Consider the following 16241-nt stretch of genomic DNA (forward strand, 5'->3'; position numbering starts at 1 on the left):
ACCCGAACCGCGTGATCGAGCGCTCGCACCGCAAAAAAAGCTCATTTGAAGTTGTCTAAGGCGGCGTCCCAAGAAATCTGCAAGTCATCGAGCGAGCGGGAGAAGAGGTACAGAAGAAGACGACTCTGTTCCGGAAGGTCAGTGGCAAGTCTGCGAAGGCAGTGGTCGGCAACCACCGGGCTGTGTTAGAAAAAAAAACGATTAGCAGATGAAAGTGAAAGAAAGAACTAGAGAGGGAGAGAAATGAGAACAAGTGAGAGAGAGAGGAGGACGAGTGAGTGTGAGAGAGAGAGAGAGAGAGAGAGAGAGAGGAAAAGAGAACAAGTGAGAGAGAGAAAAAAAGAACAAGTGAGAGAGAGAGGATGAGTGAGTGAGAGAGAGGAGGGGGAGAGAGAGAGGGAGAGAGGAGGCCGAGAGAGTGAGTGAGAGAGGGAGAGAAGAGGCCAAGTGAGAGAGGGAGAGAGGACAGGTAAATAAGAGAGAGAGAGAGAGGACGAGTGAGTAAGAGAGAGAGAGAGAGAGAGGGTGAGTGAGTGTGAGAGAGAGAGAAGCAAATAAAGAGAGAAAAAGACAGGGAGAAAGATAAGAATTAAAGAGAAAGATCTTGCAAGATAAAGAGTGGGAGAAAGGGAAAGTGAGAAGGCAAAAAACTGAGATCGAGAAAGGGAGAGAGCAAGAAGCGTTGAGAAAGTGAGAAAAGGAGAAAGAGACAGACAGAAAGAAAATTACAGACTGAAATACATAGAAATATTAAAGAAAGAATGAGGAAGGGAAGTGAAAGAGGCAGCGGGTGAAAATTTGACAGAAAGAGAGAGAGGGGAAAAAAGGAGAGAAAGAAATACAGCTACAGTTGTCTTCTAAATGGCTTGACCTAGCTTTAGCGACATCCATGGGTCATATTTAAAACGGGTCATATTTTTTTTTTCCTCTCGCACTCCTCTCGCCGTCCTCTCGCTGGATGGATTCGATCTGTTTGCAGACCAAATCATCGTAACAGTGTAATAACACGATTTCTCTTCATTTCTAGATCGACGACTTCCGATCTCTAGACAAAGTGTCCAGAAACATCAAGTCCATCACAGTCATCGGAGGCGGCTTCTTAGGCAGCGAGCTGGCCTGCGCCCTCGGCAGAAGATGTGAGACTAAAGACCGGAATCGGGGTGCAAAAACTGCCGACTCGGCACGTTCCTCACCTCTCGTTGCTTTGCAGCTCAGGATTCCGGCCTGGAGGTGATCCAGATGTTCCCCGAGAAAGGCAACATGGGCAAAGTTTTGCCGGAATATCTCAGCAACTGGACCACGGAGAAAGTCAAAACCGGTTCGGCGCCCTTTTGCTATCCAGTGAATATACCCAGCGTTGGGTAGGGTTACTTTAACTGGATTACTTTCAATGACTTTGGGATGACTCCAATACCAAATATGCTAATAAAAGACAAAAGAAACTAAATAGGAATACAACTACTAAATTTTGTGCAGGCTTGGGGAGTAACGGAATACATGGAACGGCAAAAATGATGTCGGCAAGCTGTTTGGATTGATTTTCATTTTGTTTCTGTCGCATTTAATGTTGGTTTTGCCGGAGATCAAAGCCAGGAGAGAAAGCTTACCACGTGTTGTGAGTCATCTTTTTATTCATATTTCGTTTCTTTTGTCTCTTATTAGTATATTTGGTATTGGAGTCATCCAAAAGTCATTGAAAGTAAGCCAGTTAAAGTAACCCTACCCAACCCTGTCTATATCTATCTATCTAGACATCTATCTATCTATCTAGACATCTATCTATCTATCTAGACATCTATCTAGACATCTATATCTATCTATCTATCTTTCTAGACATCTACATCTATCTAGACATCTACATCTATCTTTCTAGACATCTACATCCATCTTTCTAGACATCTACATCCATCTTTCTAGACATCTACATCCATCTATTTAGACATCTATATCTATCTATTTAGACATCTATATCTATCTTTCTAGACATCTACATCTATCTAGACATCTACATCTATCTTTCTAGACATCTACATCCATCTTTCTAGACATCTACATCCATCTATCTAGACATCTACATCCATCTATTTAGACATCTATATCTATCTATTTAGACATCTATATCTATCTAGACATCTATATCTAGACATCTATATCTATCTATAGACATCTATATCTATCTATATCCATCTATCTATCTACAGGGTTGGGTAGGGTTACGTCAACTGGATTACTTTCAATGACTTTTGGATTACTCCAATACCAAATATGCTAGTAAGAGACAAAATAAACTAAAGATGAATAAAATGACTCCATTTTGTGCAGGCTTGGGGAGTAACAGAATACACGGAACGGCAAAAATGATGTTGGCGAGCTCTTTGGATTGATTTTCATTTTGTTCCTGTCGCATTTTATGTTCGTTTTGCCGGAGATCAAAGAGATCAAAGCTTACCACGTGTTGTGAGTCATCATTTTATTCATATTTAGTTTCTTTTGTCTTTTATTAGCATATTTGGTATCGGAGTAATCCAAAAGTCATTGAAAGTAATCCAGTCAAAGTAACCCTACCCAACCCTGAATATACCAGACGGAGATTTTGAATAAATAACACGGCCGATTTGAAATTCCAGAGGGTGTGAAAATCATTTCCGAAGCTTTAGTCAAGTCTGTGACCTGCAAAGACGATCAACTGGAAATCAAACTGAAGGACGGCCGATTGGTAAGTCCAGCGCGATGACTGTATTTTCCGGACTGTAAGCAGTGTTCTCGTTTGCCGGCGTCCCTGCGTCCTAGACGGATCATTTTTGCTGGGGACGCATAGTCTTAAATCAACGTGCGTCCCCAGGACGCAACGTTTTTGACACAAAATTGTCAATTTTTTAACAAAGATTAGCCGCACTCCAAACATTTCGTCAGGCAGATCCGCCATTGTTGTTTTGGTCTCGCGCTGATCTCGGCAGATGAGATCTCATTGCTTCGAGATGACGTCATTGTTTTCGTCGTCGAGTGAAAGAAGTATGCCTCCGTAAAAACTGTTGGTACCGGGTGCAAATCAACAAAAAATAGGTCATTTCTTCAGTGTCGGTAATAAGTCGAAACATAACACAGAAAGTGGTAACAACGGCAATAATTCCGGCACGAAAAAACGGCGGAGAAATTCTTCGGAAGACCGCGAAGGCAAGGAAAACACGTGTGCTAAAGCCAACGATTCGACGAAAGAAAATAAACAAAAGAATACTCCTAGCAAGAAAAGGACTTTTCTGCCCAAATGGACTCCATTATATTCCTGGTTGCGCTATGAGGAAGATGATAATGGATTGGACCTTGAGAAGGCATCTTGACTATCTCGGGATAGAAAACCACAAAGAATATATGAACTGAAAAATTTGAAGTGATAACTGCTTTGTATTACCAATTAACTGTGATAATTAAAACTGCAAGAATATATAAATATTTCAGCAATATTATTTTGTATAGTGTACAATATTGTGAACTAAAAAATCTTGGAGTGATAACTGATTTGTATTACCAATAAACTGATGATTAAAACTGAATGAATATATAGATTTATATTATATATTTGTCGCCGATTTACAATTTCAACCGCGATAAGACTAAATTTTGGGGAGCCATAGATCTCTGGTGGGACCCATAGATTTTTGAGCATGCGAGAGTCCGGGACCCATCACTTTTCACAGCTCAAATGAACAAAATCGCATTTTTGGGTTAAATGTATTTGCTAAAAGCCAACACCAAAAACATACAGGTCATCTTGAAAGGCAATTTAAGATGAGAGTGGAACGAGCCAAAAAGGTTCTTACGCAATATGAGAGTTACATGATTGATTCGGTTAAATTTGGGTAAACTCGTTACATATTAAGAGTTATTCAGGTAAAGCTATCATGAATAGCATGCTTACCAAACGATCATTTTCACTCCAAATCACAAAATTCAATTAAATTCTCATCCTCCGTGTCACTCACCGTAAAAGAGGTTGTGGAATGTGGATAATAACTAATAAGTATGTAGGCATCTGGTGTGAAGGTCGTGGGATGACGTAGTTGTGTGGTCACAAGCTGATATGCTGATGGACGGCCTTCACGAGATATCTTAACTTTATTTGAGAACACTATAAAAGCCAATGTTGGAACTTTGAACGTGTCCCGAATGCAATAAAGTGGTTCCCTTTTTGCCATATCTACTCTCTGCGTATAGTTAGGGCAACGCCCAACGACCTTCTCACCAAATAAAACCCGGCCGCTTTTGCTTTCCGCATCTACGTGGCCTCAACAGACTCATCGTCACCTCCTCTCTCTGCGTTTTACTGTTTTCTGCAGAATATGACTTTCTTTTTGGTGCCGTTTTTGTTCATTTGTTTTTTTTATGAATTTTTGAGCAAGTCAAAAATCCTTGGCAAAATGGCGCCTGATCTTTTGAACAGCCGTGTCCCGTTTGATATGAAAAGAGGGGGTCATTTGGCTAAATATTTTCAACTCGTTCGAAAGAGATTTCTATTCAAGATGCAAATTTTGGGGGTTTTACTGTTCTATTACATTCCCCCCCCAAAAATTTGATTCAAAGTCATAGAGATAGATAGATAGATGAAAAATGAAACAATAAAATAAAATATATAGAATACAAAAATACCCAATATAACGTATAGAGCAGGGGTGTCCAACTCATTTTAGCTCTGGGTCACATGCTAGAAAAAAAAATTCTTGGGGGCTGGACTAGTGGATTACAGTATAGCGAAAGAAAGGGTGAAAAAGAGAGGAAGGAAAAAGAGAAGTAAAGAGGAACAAATGAAAGAGAGAAATAAAGAGAGCACAATATAGAAAGGGATAAAAAAGGAGAAAGGATACAAAAAAAGAGAGTAAGATATAGAAAGGGAGAAAGTGAGACAAAGGGAGAAAGCAAATAAAAGTGGGAGAAGAGAAGGCGAAAGAGACGGGGAAAATGAGCGAGTGTGAAATACTGAAAGAGATAGAGAGAAAGAAAAAGACTGCGGAAGAGAGAAGGTAAAAAAAAAGACATGGCTGAAGAGAGAGGGAGAGAGAAAAAAGAGAAAGTGAGGAAAAAATAGTGCAAAAGAGAGAAATAAAAAGAGAGGGTAAGAAAGAAAGAAGAGTGAAAGCAAGAAAGAGAGAGATAGAAAGAGGGAGTGAAAAGTGAGAAGAAGATAAGAGATCGTGAGAAAGACATAAAAAGAGAGGAAGAAAGAGAGGCCGCTACAGTTGTTCTGGCTTTGGCGACATCAAGTGGCCATATTTAAAACTTCAACTCATTGTTCTTCATTTTGTAATGTCTCGCGGGCCAGATTAAAAGCCTTGCCGGGCCTGATCTGGCCCGCGGGCCACATGTTTGACACCTGTGCTATAGAGAATTTAAATAGTGCTACGGAAAATACACACTGGGGTGGGATTTGTGGGCTTTTACTCCCCCGGGTGGAGTTAAAGAGCCTCATGGCATGAGGAAGAAATGATCTGATTAATGATTATAGTCACGTTTGCGTGAGTGTCATGCTGGAAGGGAGGGTGGGGGGTTTTCATTGCACAACAGGGCAATGTTGAAATGATCAACGTAGGCCTAGATCGCCCCCTTGTGGTTTAGTGTGAAATAACATGTGACATGATATCCTTGGTATAAATGTGTCAATTTAAGAGGATGGGAATAAAAAAAGCGTTACCTCACCATGTTTCATATCGTAGGTAAAAACGGATCACGTCGTCGCGGCCGTGGGCCTGGAGCCCAACGTGGACCTGGCCAAGTCGGCCGGACTGGAGGTGGACTCGGACTTTGGCGGCTATCGCGTCAACGCAGAGCTGCAGGCGCGATCCAACATTTGGGTGGTAGGTGAACGCAAAAACTACCGGTTAATCATTATAGACGGTTTTTTTTTTCAGTTACACATTTTCACATTGAATTGAAATGAAGGCGAAATCTCTGCGCCTGGGTTCTGTTTCCTAGTCCATCGCCCTCTTGAGGTTATCGGACTTAAGATTAAGCGTAGCCATTTGAATACGGCAGTGTTTTTAGACCTTTTTTTGAACCAAAAGCAAACTTTTTTCATTTTTTATGTTTAAAAAAAATCAATTCCTGGCACCAGATTGAGTTTATTTAAAGCTTAATTGATCAAATTATGTCAAATTGACAGTATAAAGGCGAGGTGAGGGATAGTTTTTGTTCCCAGTTGGTGCAAAGGGTTACCAGTTTGATCCACATTTCGAAAATAACAACTTATTCTGTTATTACTATGTTATAACCGGGTTGCCATTTTCAGAAGGTTTAGATAACCACTCAACAGGGTTTGTACGTGTGCTTGAAATCCTTAAAAATGCTTGTGTTGTAATGTCAAGGGTTGAAAATGTTTTGGAATTTTGGGTGAAGTGCTTGGAAATGCTTGATAATGTTGCCATGGAAGCAAAGAAAAAAGACTTTGCCGATAGAATAAGTAATAGCAACAGTTATGAAAAATTGAAATCCGCTTACCTGATATGAAGTGTGCGCTGTAACCCCGAGCCGTTTTGATGAGTGCCTCGGTCCAATCTTTTGTCTTACAATGCACTTACCACAACTCTCCTCTTTTGCTTTGAACAGAGGTGTCCGCTGGGATCCTGTAATATTTCAATTTTCGATCGTTATACGAATGTTTTTTTTTCTCCGATTCTGGCTTACAAACGCACAACATGACATTTTAGCATCGGACTAGCAGAAACGAAGGCTGGGTTTCTTCAGTGTTTTCACAAGCGGAGTGTTCTTTTGCCTCCTGCGACAAAAAGGTCTATTGCAAGGGTTAGGGTTATATTTACTTTGCTATGGAATCCTGTTATGATAAAAACCCACAGAAAAAACTGTAAAGTCATGTATGCTGTATAAACTGGACAGTACCACCAAGGTATTCAGTGCTGACTCGGCTGCACAACACTAGGCTTAAATCAAGGAAATTTAGGACGACGTAGAGAAAATCTTATGGTATCAACTTTGTCTCCGAGGCCTATCTACTCATGGAAATAGTCCTATATGGCTCTTGAGCCATAGGTTTCAGATTTTCAGATTCAGATATACTTTATTGTCATTCTTGTACACACACATACAAGAACGAAATGTCGATACATCTGACCCGCACAGTTTCCTTGAATGTACAGATATAAATACAATGTTGTATTGTGTTGGAGTATCGAAATACTAATAATATACTAAATAATTATAGCTATGAGTATTATACAGTAGTGCAAAGAGTGCAAGAGGAGCAGCTAAACCAGGGGTGTCAAACTAATTTAGACTCAGAGGGCCACACGATAGAACAAACATTATTTGGGGGCCAGACTAGTGGAATGAGGAGAAAGAATAAAGAGAGAAAGAGAGGGAGAGAAAAAGAGAGTGTGGAACAAGGAAAGAGAGAAAGGGAGGCAGAGAGAGAGAGAGAGAGAGAGAGAGAGACAGAAAACGAGAGAGAGAGAGAGAGAGAGAGAGACAGAAAACGAGAGAGAGAGAGAAATCCAAAGACAATTTGAAAGCAAGAAAGAGAGAGGGAGAGAAAGAGATACGAGTAGAAAGAGAAGGGGAATGTAAGAGAGAGAAAAGAGAAAAAAAAGGAAGAGAAAAAGAGAGTGAAAGAGAGAGAGAGTGAGAAAAAAGGGAGGAAAAGAGAGAGAGAGAGAGAGAAAAAGAAATACAACTACAGTATCTTTGTGAGAGGCACCTGGCTTTGGCTACATCAAGTGGACATATTTCAACCGGGCCGGATTAAATCCCTTAGCAGGCCTGATCCGGCCCGCGGGCCCCCAGTTTGACACCCCTGAGCTAAACAGACGTGCAAAACGGGCAGTCAGGTAAACAAGTCGCGATACAATAACAATAACAATGGAGTACGGTAGTGCAGAGGAGAACAGATGTGCAAAGGAGTCGATTTTTAGGCTATTTCCTGCGGCACACTAAACAAGGTATACAGTGGATCAAGAGTTTCACATCCTAATCCATTCTCCCTCGGCTCCTTCGTTAATCCAGGCGGGAGACGCGGCATGCTTCTACGACATAAGACTGGGCCGGAGGCGGGTGGAGCACCACGACCACGCCGTGGTCAGTGGTCGGCTGGCGGGGGAGAACATGACCGGCGCCAACAAACCCTACTGGCATCAGTCCATGTTTTGGTGAGTATGAGCAAGCCGGACCCTCGAACTATCGGCGCCGCTTATCCTCAGTAGGGTCGCGGGGGTGCTGGAGCACATCCCAGCTGTCTTCGGGAAGTGGGCAGGGGACACCCTGAACTGGTTGCCAGCCAGGCACAATGAACCCGACATGCATGTTTTTGGGATTGTGGGAGGAAACCGGAGTGCCCGGAGGAAACCCACGCAAGCACGGGGAGAACATGCAAACTCCGCACAGGGGGTTGGATCTCATGACCTCAGAACTGGGTTCAGAATAGACATGTTAGAATCTTATATAAATATATTAGTTTCATTCAATTAATTTTGAAATGCTCACAATTAATGGAAAATTATATATTGGGTCCCAGTTTTGAGCATTAAATTTGATATTTAGTTTTGTAGTCATACTGTAGTTGTATGTTTTAGTAATTTTCAAGCATTTTTTGAGTGTTTTTGTTGTATTACTGTAGATGGATCTTTGTAGTATTTCTGCTGTTGGACTTTTGTAGTACATTTGTCGTATTCCTGTCGTAATGTTTTTTTTAGTAGTATTTTTTTGTGTTACTACTGTAATTGTATCGTTGTAATATTTCTGTAGACGTGTTTTTAAAGTATCTCTACTGTAGTCATTTTGGTATTTTTGTAGTATTTCCATTGTAGCAATTTTGTACTGTTTTTGGCTTTAGAATTTCCAGTATATTTGTAGTATTTTTGTTGTATTATTTTTGTAGTAGTTCTGTAGTAATAGTTTTTGATTATTTCCATAGTATTTTTTGTAGTATTTCTGCTATTGGAGTTTTGTTAGTACATTTGTCGTATTCCTGTCGTAATATTTCTTTTAGTAGTATTTTTTTGTGTTACTACTGTAATTGTATCGTTGTAATATTTCTGTAGACGTGTTTTTAAAGTATCTCTACTGTAGTCATTTTAGTATTTTTGTAGTATTTCCATTGTAGTAATTTTGTACTGTTTTTGGCTTTAGAATTTCCAGTATATTTGTAGTATTTTTGTTGTATTATTTTTGTAGTAGTTCTGTAGTAATAGTTTTTGATTATTTCCATAGTATTTTTTTTGTAGTATTTCTGTATTTGTAGTATTTCTGCTATTGGAGTTTTGTTAGTACATTTGTCGTGTTTCGGTCGTAATCTTTCTTTTAGTAGTGTTTTTGTATTATAGTATTACTGTGATGGTATTTTTGTAATGTTTCTGTAGACGTGTTTTGGAAGTATTTCTACTGTAGTCATTTTTGTATTTCTGTTTTTTTGTAGTATTTCCATTGTAGTGGTTTTGTTCAATTTTTGGCTTTAGAATTTCCACAGTAGTATATTTGTAGTAGTTTTGTTTTGAATTGTATTATTATTTTTTGTAGTAGTTCTGTTGTAATAGTTTTTTAAATTATTTCCATAGTAGTATTTTTGTAGTATTTCTGCTATTGGACTTTTGTAGTACATTTGTCGTATTCTTGTCTTATTTCTGTCGTAATAGTAGTAGTATTTTTGTATTATAATAGTACTGTAATGGTATCGTTGTAATATTTCTGTAGACGTGTTTTCGAAGTATTTCTACTATTTTTGTAGTAGTTTTGTACTATTTTGGCTTTAGAATTTCCGCAGTAGTATATTTGTAGTATTTTTGTTGTATTATTATTTTTCTAGTCGTTCTGTAGTAATAGTTTTAATCATTTCCACAGTAGTATTTTTGTAGTAGTTCTGCTGTTGGACTTTTGTAGTACATTTGTCGCATTTCGGTCGTAATATTTATTTTTGTGGTATTTTTGTATTATAGTATTACTGTGATGGTATTTTTGTAATGTTTCTGTAGACGTGTTTTTGAAGTATAGTCATTTTAGTATTTCTGTAGTATTTCCATTGTAGTAGTTTTGTACTATTTTTGGCTTTAGAATTTCCACTGTAGTACGTTTGTAGTATTTTTGTTGTATTATTACTGTATTCATATTTTTGTTGTAGTTCTGTAGTAATAGTTTTTAATCATTTCCATCGTAGTATTTTTGTAGTAGTTCAGTATTTGTAGTATTTTTGCAGTATTTGTAGTATTTTTGTAATATTGCGGTAGTTTGTATTTCTGTTGTAATATTCCTGTCGTGGTATTTTCAAATTATAGTATTGGTGTAGTGGTGTTTTTGTAGTGTTTCTGATTTATTTTTAATTTTTTTTTCAAAATGAAAGCAAAATAATACAGTGAGTTCCTGTTTTCAAGCACTGAAGTGAGATATTTAGTTTCGTAGTAACATTTTAGTAGTATTTCTGGCGGGCCGTAGTTTGCCCGCCCCTGCATTTGACCGTATTTTCAGTTTTGCTGTCAACGTATTCCCAATAAGATTATATTATGTTTTCCCGATGTCCCAAATTTACAGGAGCGACCTGGGTCCCGACGTGGGCTACGAGGCCATCGGAATCGTAGACAGCAGCTTACCAACCGTGGGCGTTTTTGCCAAAGCCACGGCAAAGGATACCCCAAAGGCCGCCACTGAGAAGTCTGGTAGGAGGAATTTTCACATTTTTGAAAGAAACAAGATTTTACTAATGCGATAAACCGAAGCCCCATCCGTGTGTGTTCGTTTGTGGCCTATAGGCTCCAAAACGGCTTAATCGATTTTCACGAAAATTTACACACTTGTGCTTTAAGCCCCCACGAGTGTCTTTAGCTAGGTTTTGTTTCAAGGCACCCGCAGTAAACATCAACAAAATCGATAAACGTCTGCTTTCATGTTCAAGCAGCTCTGACGCTGCATGCACCATGCGACTCTTTGGCACTCCCTAGTGGCTCCCTGGTGCTTTTTCAACAAACCACGACACCAACAACCTGGCCCAAGTAGAATGCCCGGCAACATTAGGCTTGTTTTGAGAAAACTGTTTTCCAATTTGCATACGTTTTTCTTATTCTCTATAAAAGAAAAAACGGATTTCCAAGTAAAATACGTTTGTGTTCTAAAGTAGTAAAAATTGCTCATTTTCGATATTATTTATTTTAAGTATTTTTTTTTTATATATATATATTTTTCCATTTTCTATAATTTCTTATTTTCTATATAAGAGTTTAATGTGTTTGATTTTCAAGCAGTACATACTCCTAATTTTGGATAAATGTATTTTATAAAGTGCTGTATATATATATTAAAATAAATCTTTAAAAAAAATTTAAAATACTCTAGTGAAAAAACTAAACTGACATGCCAAAGAAACATGCATAATTTTTCAGTGTACAGATTAAATAAAATGACCAACGAATTCAGTCTTTTGAGGTCAAAATTGTATTTCTCCTATAAATGAATACATTTGAGTTGTCTTTATTGTCCTTGATATCAACGTTGTGAAGCATTTTTTGTGTAGTATTTTACACACTTTTTTCTTAGGGTCGGTCTACGCATTTCTAAAAGTGACCATTTTGCATGAAATGTAATATGTATTCGATCGTACTAAATCCTTTATAGTCAATTGTATAAAATCCTTCACTTTGTAGAATGAATAAATGCATGAATGAATTGCTTTCTGAGACGGGGTTTATCGTATAGTGGAACTTCGGTTTTCGAACGCCTCTCAGTTCAAACAAATCGGTGTCCGACCCAAAATTTCGAGAAATTCTTGCTTGGCTGTTCGGTCAAAAAAACGGGGTTCGAACGCCGGTAATGCGTGAGTGCGTACGCTAGGGGGCGATGCTGAGCGGCGTACGGGTGTTTTAGCCCCTTATTATGCCTCCGAAGAAAGTCCGTGCAAGCGGCAAAGTTGCTACAGGTGAAAAAGGAAAAGTAGTCCGTACGACTATTGGATTTAAGAAAGAAATAATTGCCAAATATGAAGGAGGTGTGCGAGCGCCTTCTGCTGACCACCACAAAGGTAAGAAATCCTATTCATAAGATTACGATAACGCCTGGGTTAGCTTTAAGTTTACGTTGAACATTCAGGGTGTTGGAACGGAGCCCAACATTGAGGGTGTTGGAACGGAGCCCCCTTTCCAATGAACCGCTCACCACTTGTTGTGGAGACCCGGGTGCTAAATGACTTGTAAACGACCTGATTTTTTTGTTTTTACACGTTCATGTTAGCGTAATCTTTCGTACGGAAGATTACGATAACGCGAACATAGGATTAGCCTGGGTTAGCTTTATGTTTACGTTAAACATTCAAGGTAAACATTCAGGGTGTTGGAACGGATTAAAACGATTTACATTATTTTTAATGGGAAAAACGATTTCGGTGATCGAACAAATCGGTTTTCGAACAGGGTTCTGGAACGGATTATGGTCGAGAACAGAGGTTCCACTGTACTTTTAGCGCTAGCCGAAGAGCGAAGTAGCATCTGCTAATAACGGCTAACTCGGTGGCACAGGAACCGGAATCCGCTCGGAGAGCGAAACTGAGGAGGTGGCCTTAAGTGCGGTGGTCTCCCCGAATCCCGCCCCGTCCCCCGCACACCACGAGGACTACGGCAAAGGCGTCATCTTCTACCTGCGGGACAAAGTGGTGGTCGGCATCATCCTGTGGAACGTTTTCAACCGGATGCCCATCGCCAGGAAGGTGAGCCCTCTTGCTACTTAAAGGGACAGTGCGTCATATTGAGCGCAGGGGCGTGGCGGACTGCATCTAAACACATGCAGACATTTATAACGTTATATTTGTGTTTTAATAGATTTGTTTTATCAAATCGGTTTTAAAATGCTCACAAAGCAAAATACTACTAGGTCCCATTTTGAAGTACTTGATTTCATATCTTAATTTTGTATTTTTGTACACTGAATTCATTTTTTTCAGCAAACGATTAATATAAGATTTGATTTAATATAGTATTTGTTTCTAGTATCTCCATAGTGGAATTTTGATAGATCTGTAGTAATATTTCTGTCGTGATATTTATGTAGTAGTATTAGTTTCTGCAGTCGATTTTTGTACTGCTTCTGTAGTATTTTTGTTGTATTTACTGTAGTTGTATTTTTTGGAGGGTTTTTGAAGTATTTCACAAGAAGTATTTTAATAGTAGGATTTCCATATTAATATTTCTGTAGCATTTCATTGTAGATTTTTTTCCAGTATTACTATAGTTGTATTTTTGTAGTAATACTGTCTGAGTGAGAATATCTTTTGATGCCTTGTCGCCAAAAGTTGGGAAACACTGGTCACTTCTCGGACAATTATTTTTTACATATAAACCTATGTTTTTTTTATTGATGTTTACTATGTTTTGTGCATTGTTGCCCTATGCTAAATCTATCGGTACCCTGGTCATCCTGGAAGGGGGATGAACTCATGTACGGTTCCTTTTCAAGGTTTCGTCATTTTCCAAAAGAAGGTAAAAAGAGACAGAGAGGAACAAAGAAAGAGAAAAAGAGAGTGAAAGAGAGAGAGATAGAGTGAGAAAAAAGGGAGGAAAAGAGAGAGAAAGAGAGAGAGAAAGAGAGCGCGAGAGAGAGAAATACAACTACAGTATCTTTGTGAGAGGCACCTGGCTTTGGCTACATCAAGTGGACATATTTCAACCCGGCCGGATTAAATCCCTTAGCAGGCCTGATCCGGCCCGCGGGCCCCCAGTTTGACACCCCCGAGCTAAACAGACGTGCAAAACGGGCAGTCAGGTAAACAAGTCGCGATACAATAACAATAACAATGGAGTACGGTAGTGCAGAGGAGAACAGATGTGCAAAGGAGTCGATTTTCAGGCTAATGCAAAGATACGATTGGGTCATTTCCTGCGGCACACTACACAAGGTATACATTGATATACAGTGCAGTGGATCAAGAGTTTCACACCCTAATCCATTCTCCCTCGGCTCCTTCGTTAATCCAGGCGGGAGACGCGGCATGCTTCTATATCTGTAGTAATATTTCTGTCGTGATATTTATGTAGTAGTATTAGTTTCTGCAGTCGATTTTTGTACTGCTTCTGTAGTATTTTTGTTGTATTTTTATGCTAAATCTATCGGTACCCTGGTCATCCTGGAAGGGGGATGAACTCATGTACGGTTCCTTTTCAAGGTTTCGTCATTTTCCTCATGTTGAGGTTTTAGAGTTTTTCCTTGCCCTCATGTTGGTTTTAGATCAGGGAATGGTGTAGTAATAGTCTGTAGTGTGCAATAGTCTGTGGTCTGTGCAGCCCTTTAAAGACTGTCCCTTCTCAGGGTTTCTTCATTTTCCTAATGTTGAGGTTTTGAGTTTTTCCTTGCCCTCTTGGACGTTTTAGATCAGGGGATGGAGTCATAATAGTCTGTGGTTTGCAATAATCTGTGGTCTGTGCAGCCCTTTGAGACTGTCCCTTGTCAAGCTTTCTTCATTTTCCTCATGCTGAGGTTTTTGAGTTTTACCTTGCCCTCATGTTGGTTTAACATCAGGGAATGGCGTCATTATAGTCTGTGGTTTGCAATAGTTTGTGGAGCCCTTTGAGACTCTTTGTGATTAAGGGCTAAACAAATAAACATGACTTGACTTGACCTTAAGGTTTCTTATTTTCCTCATGCTGAGGTTTTTGAGTTTTTCCTTGCCCACGTGTTGGTTTCAGATCAGGGAATGGTGTCATAATAGTCTGTGGTTTGCAATAGTCTGTGGTCTGTGAAGCCCTTTGAAACTCCTCGTGATAAAGGGCGTCACAAGTAAACATGACTTGACCTTCTTAAGGTGTCTTGTTTTCCTCATGCTGAGGTTTTTGAGTTTTTCCTTGCCCTCATGTAGGATTTAGATCAGGGGATGGTGTTATAATAGTCTGTATTATGCAATAGTCTGTGGTCTGTGCAGCCCTTTGAGACTCCTTGTAATTAAGGGCCAAACAAATAAACATGACTTGAGTTTTTTGAGTTTTTCCTTGCCCTCATGTTGGTTTCAGATCAGGGGATGGTGTCATTGTAACCTGTGCAGTCCTTTGAGACATTTTGTGATTCAGGGTGTCATAAATACGTGACTTGACTTGTACAACAACATCTCATAGTCAAATAACACTGTCCCTTTATTATTATTTTTTTTTAATCCTTTAAATTTATTTTCATCTTCCTAATATGACTTCATCCTACGCAGATCATCAAAGACGGAGAAGAACACTCAGACCTGAACGAAGTGGCCAAGTTGTTTAACATCCACGAGGATTAGACCTACCAAGAACCCGGAACACGGAGTGACATTTGATACGGAAGAATTTTCCCCCCAAAAAATGAAAAACTCACGATTATACTCAAGTGTTACCCCCTCTTTTTTTTTTTTTCAAAAGAAATGGAAATCCGGCCTTTTGCCCAAACGTTGTTTTCTCTATCCAAATTCCACCCGGTGGAACGCAAGAAATAAAGTCTATTTTTAAATCCCAGTTATCCCTTTCTTCTCACACGGCACTAATGCGAGACGCGCTGACCTCGAGGGATGCCGGGGTTCAAGCCCGCCACCCTGGCGCGGCGGCCGCCCAGAAACGACCGCGTCAGCAACGAATCCGACAGCGTGGGACCGGAGCGTGGCCTGAGTCAGAACGGTCGAGCAAGCAGAAAGCGGTTTCCTTATTCCTGGTGCGATCATGCGCGGTCTTGGGAGTAATACGAAGGAACATAAATACTCTGTATCGAGTATTGTTACGCGTTATTAACTCATTCAGTGCTGTAACATAAGTATATTTTTAGAAGCGTTGTCCCAGAGTGCCAAAAAGACGAAAAAAATGGTTTTGGGTTGAATTTTAAAAAGACTACAGTAATCCCTCGGTTATCGCGGTCAATGGGGACCAAAAGCACCCGTGAAAAGGGAAAATCCGCGAAGTAGCGACGCCCCTTCAAAAATGCTTAAAAAGAAAAACATTTTTAAAAAATTTTTATTTTATTATTATTATTTTTTAGACCTGCGGATGTGGATCCACGAAGTAGCCAGGTCCCACTGTATTCTAAAAGAATCATCATGCCTCTGGGAATGAATAAAACGTTTTGGGGTTGAATTTTGAAAAGATTATTCTAAAGGAGCACCATCGTTTCTCTGGGAATGAAAAAAATATTTTGGGTTAATTTTTAAAAAGATTATTCTAAAGGAGCGCCATCATGCCTCTGGGAATGAAAAAAATTTTGGGGTTGAATTTTAAAAAGATTAAAGGAGCAGCATCATGCCTCTGGGAATGAAAAAAATATTT

At 39.4% G+C, this 16241-nt stretch overlaps 1 protein-coding gene across 4 annotated transcripts in view; it reads left to right on the plus strand.

Annotated features, from left to right (window-relative positions):
- The window catches only part of aifm1 (apoptosis inducing factor mitochondria associated 1), a 31628-nt gene extending 16185 nt beyond the window's left edge, over positions 1–15443 (plus strand). For all 4 annotated transcript variants that reach the window (XM_088320750.1, XM_088320746.1, XM_088320747.1 and 1 more), the window contains exons 13-21: positions 61–137; positions 1028–1136; positions 1211–1318; positions 2628–2716; positions 5706–5846; positions 8005–8147; positions 10519–10643; positions 12492–12679; positions 15161–15443. In XM_088320750.1, coding sequence (XP_088176876.1) covers positions 61–137; positions 1028–1136; positions 1211–1318; positions 2628–2716; positions 5706–5846; positions 8005–8147; positions 10519–10643; positions 12492–12679; positions 15161–15232 — 1052 coding nt within the window. In that variant the 3' untranslated portion in view covers positions 15233–15443. The remainder of the gene's footprint in view (positions 1–60; positions 138–1027; positions 1137–1210; positions 1319–2627; positions 2717–5705; positions 5847–8004; positions 8148–10518; positions 10644–12491; positions 12680–15160) is intronic.
- Positions 15444–16241: the final 798 nt, after the last annotated feature.

This window comes from Urocampus carinirostris, chromosome 17, assembly GCF_059441175.1.
Source record: "Urocampus carinirostris isolate Australia breed hairy pipefish chromosome 17, RoL_Ucar_1.0, whole genome shotgun sequence".
Lineage (NCBI taxonomy): Eukaryota > Metazoa > Chordata > Actinopteri > Syngnathiformes > Syngnathidae > Urocampus > Urocampus carinirostris.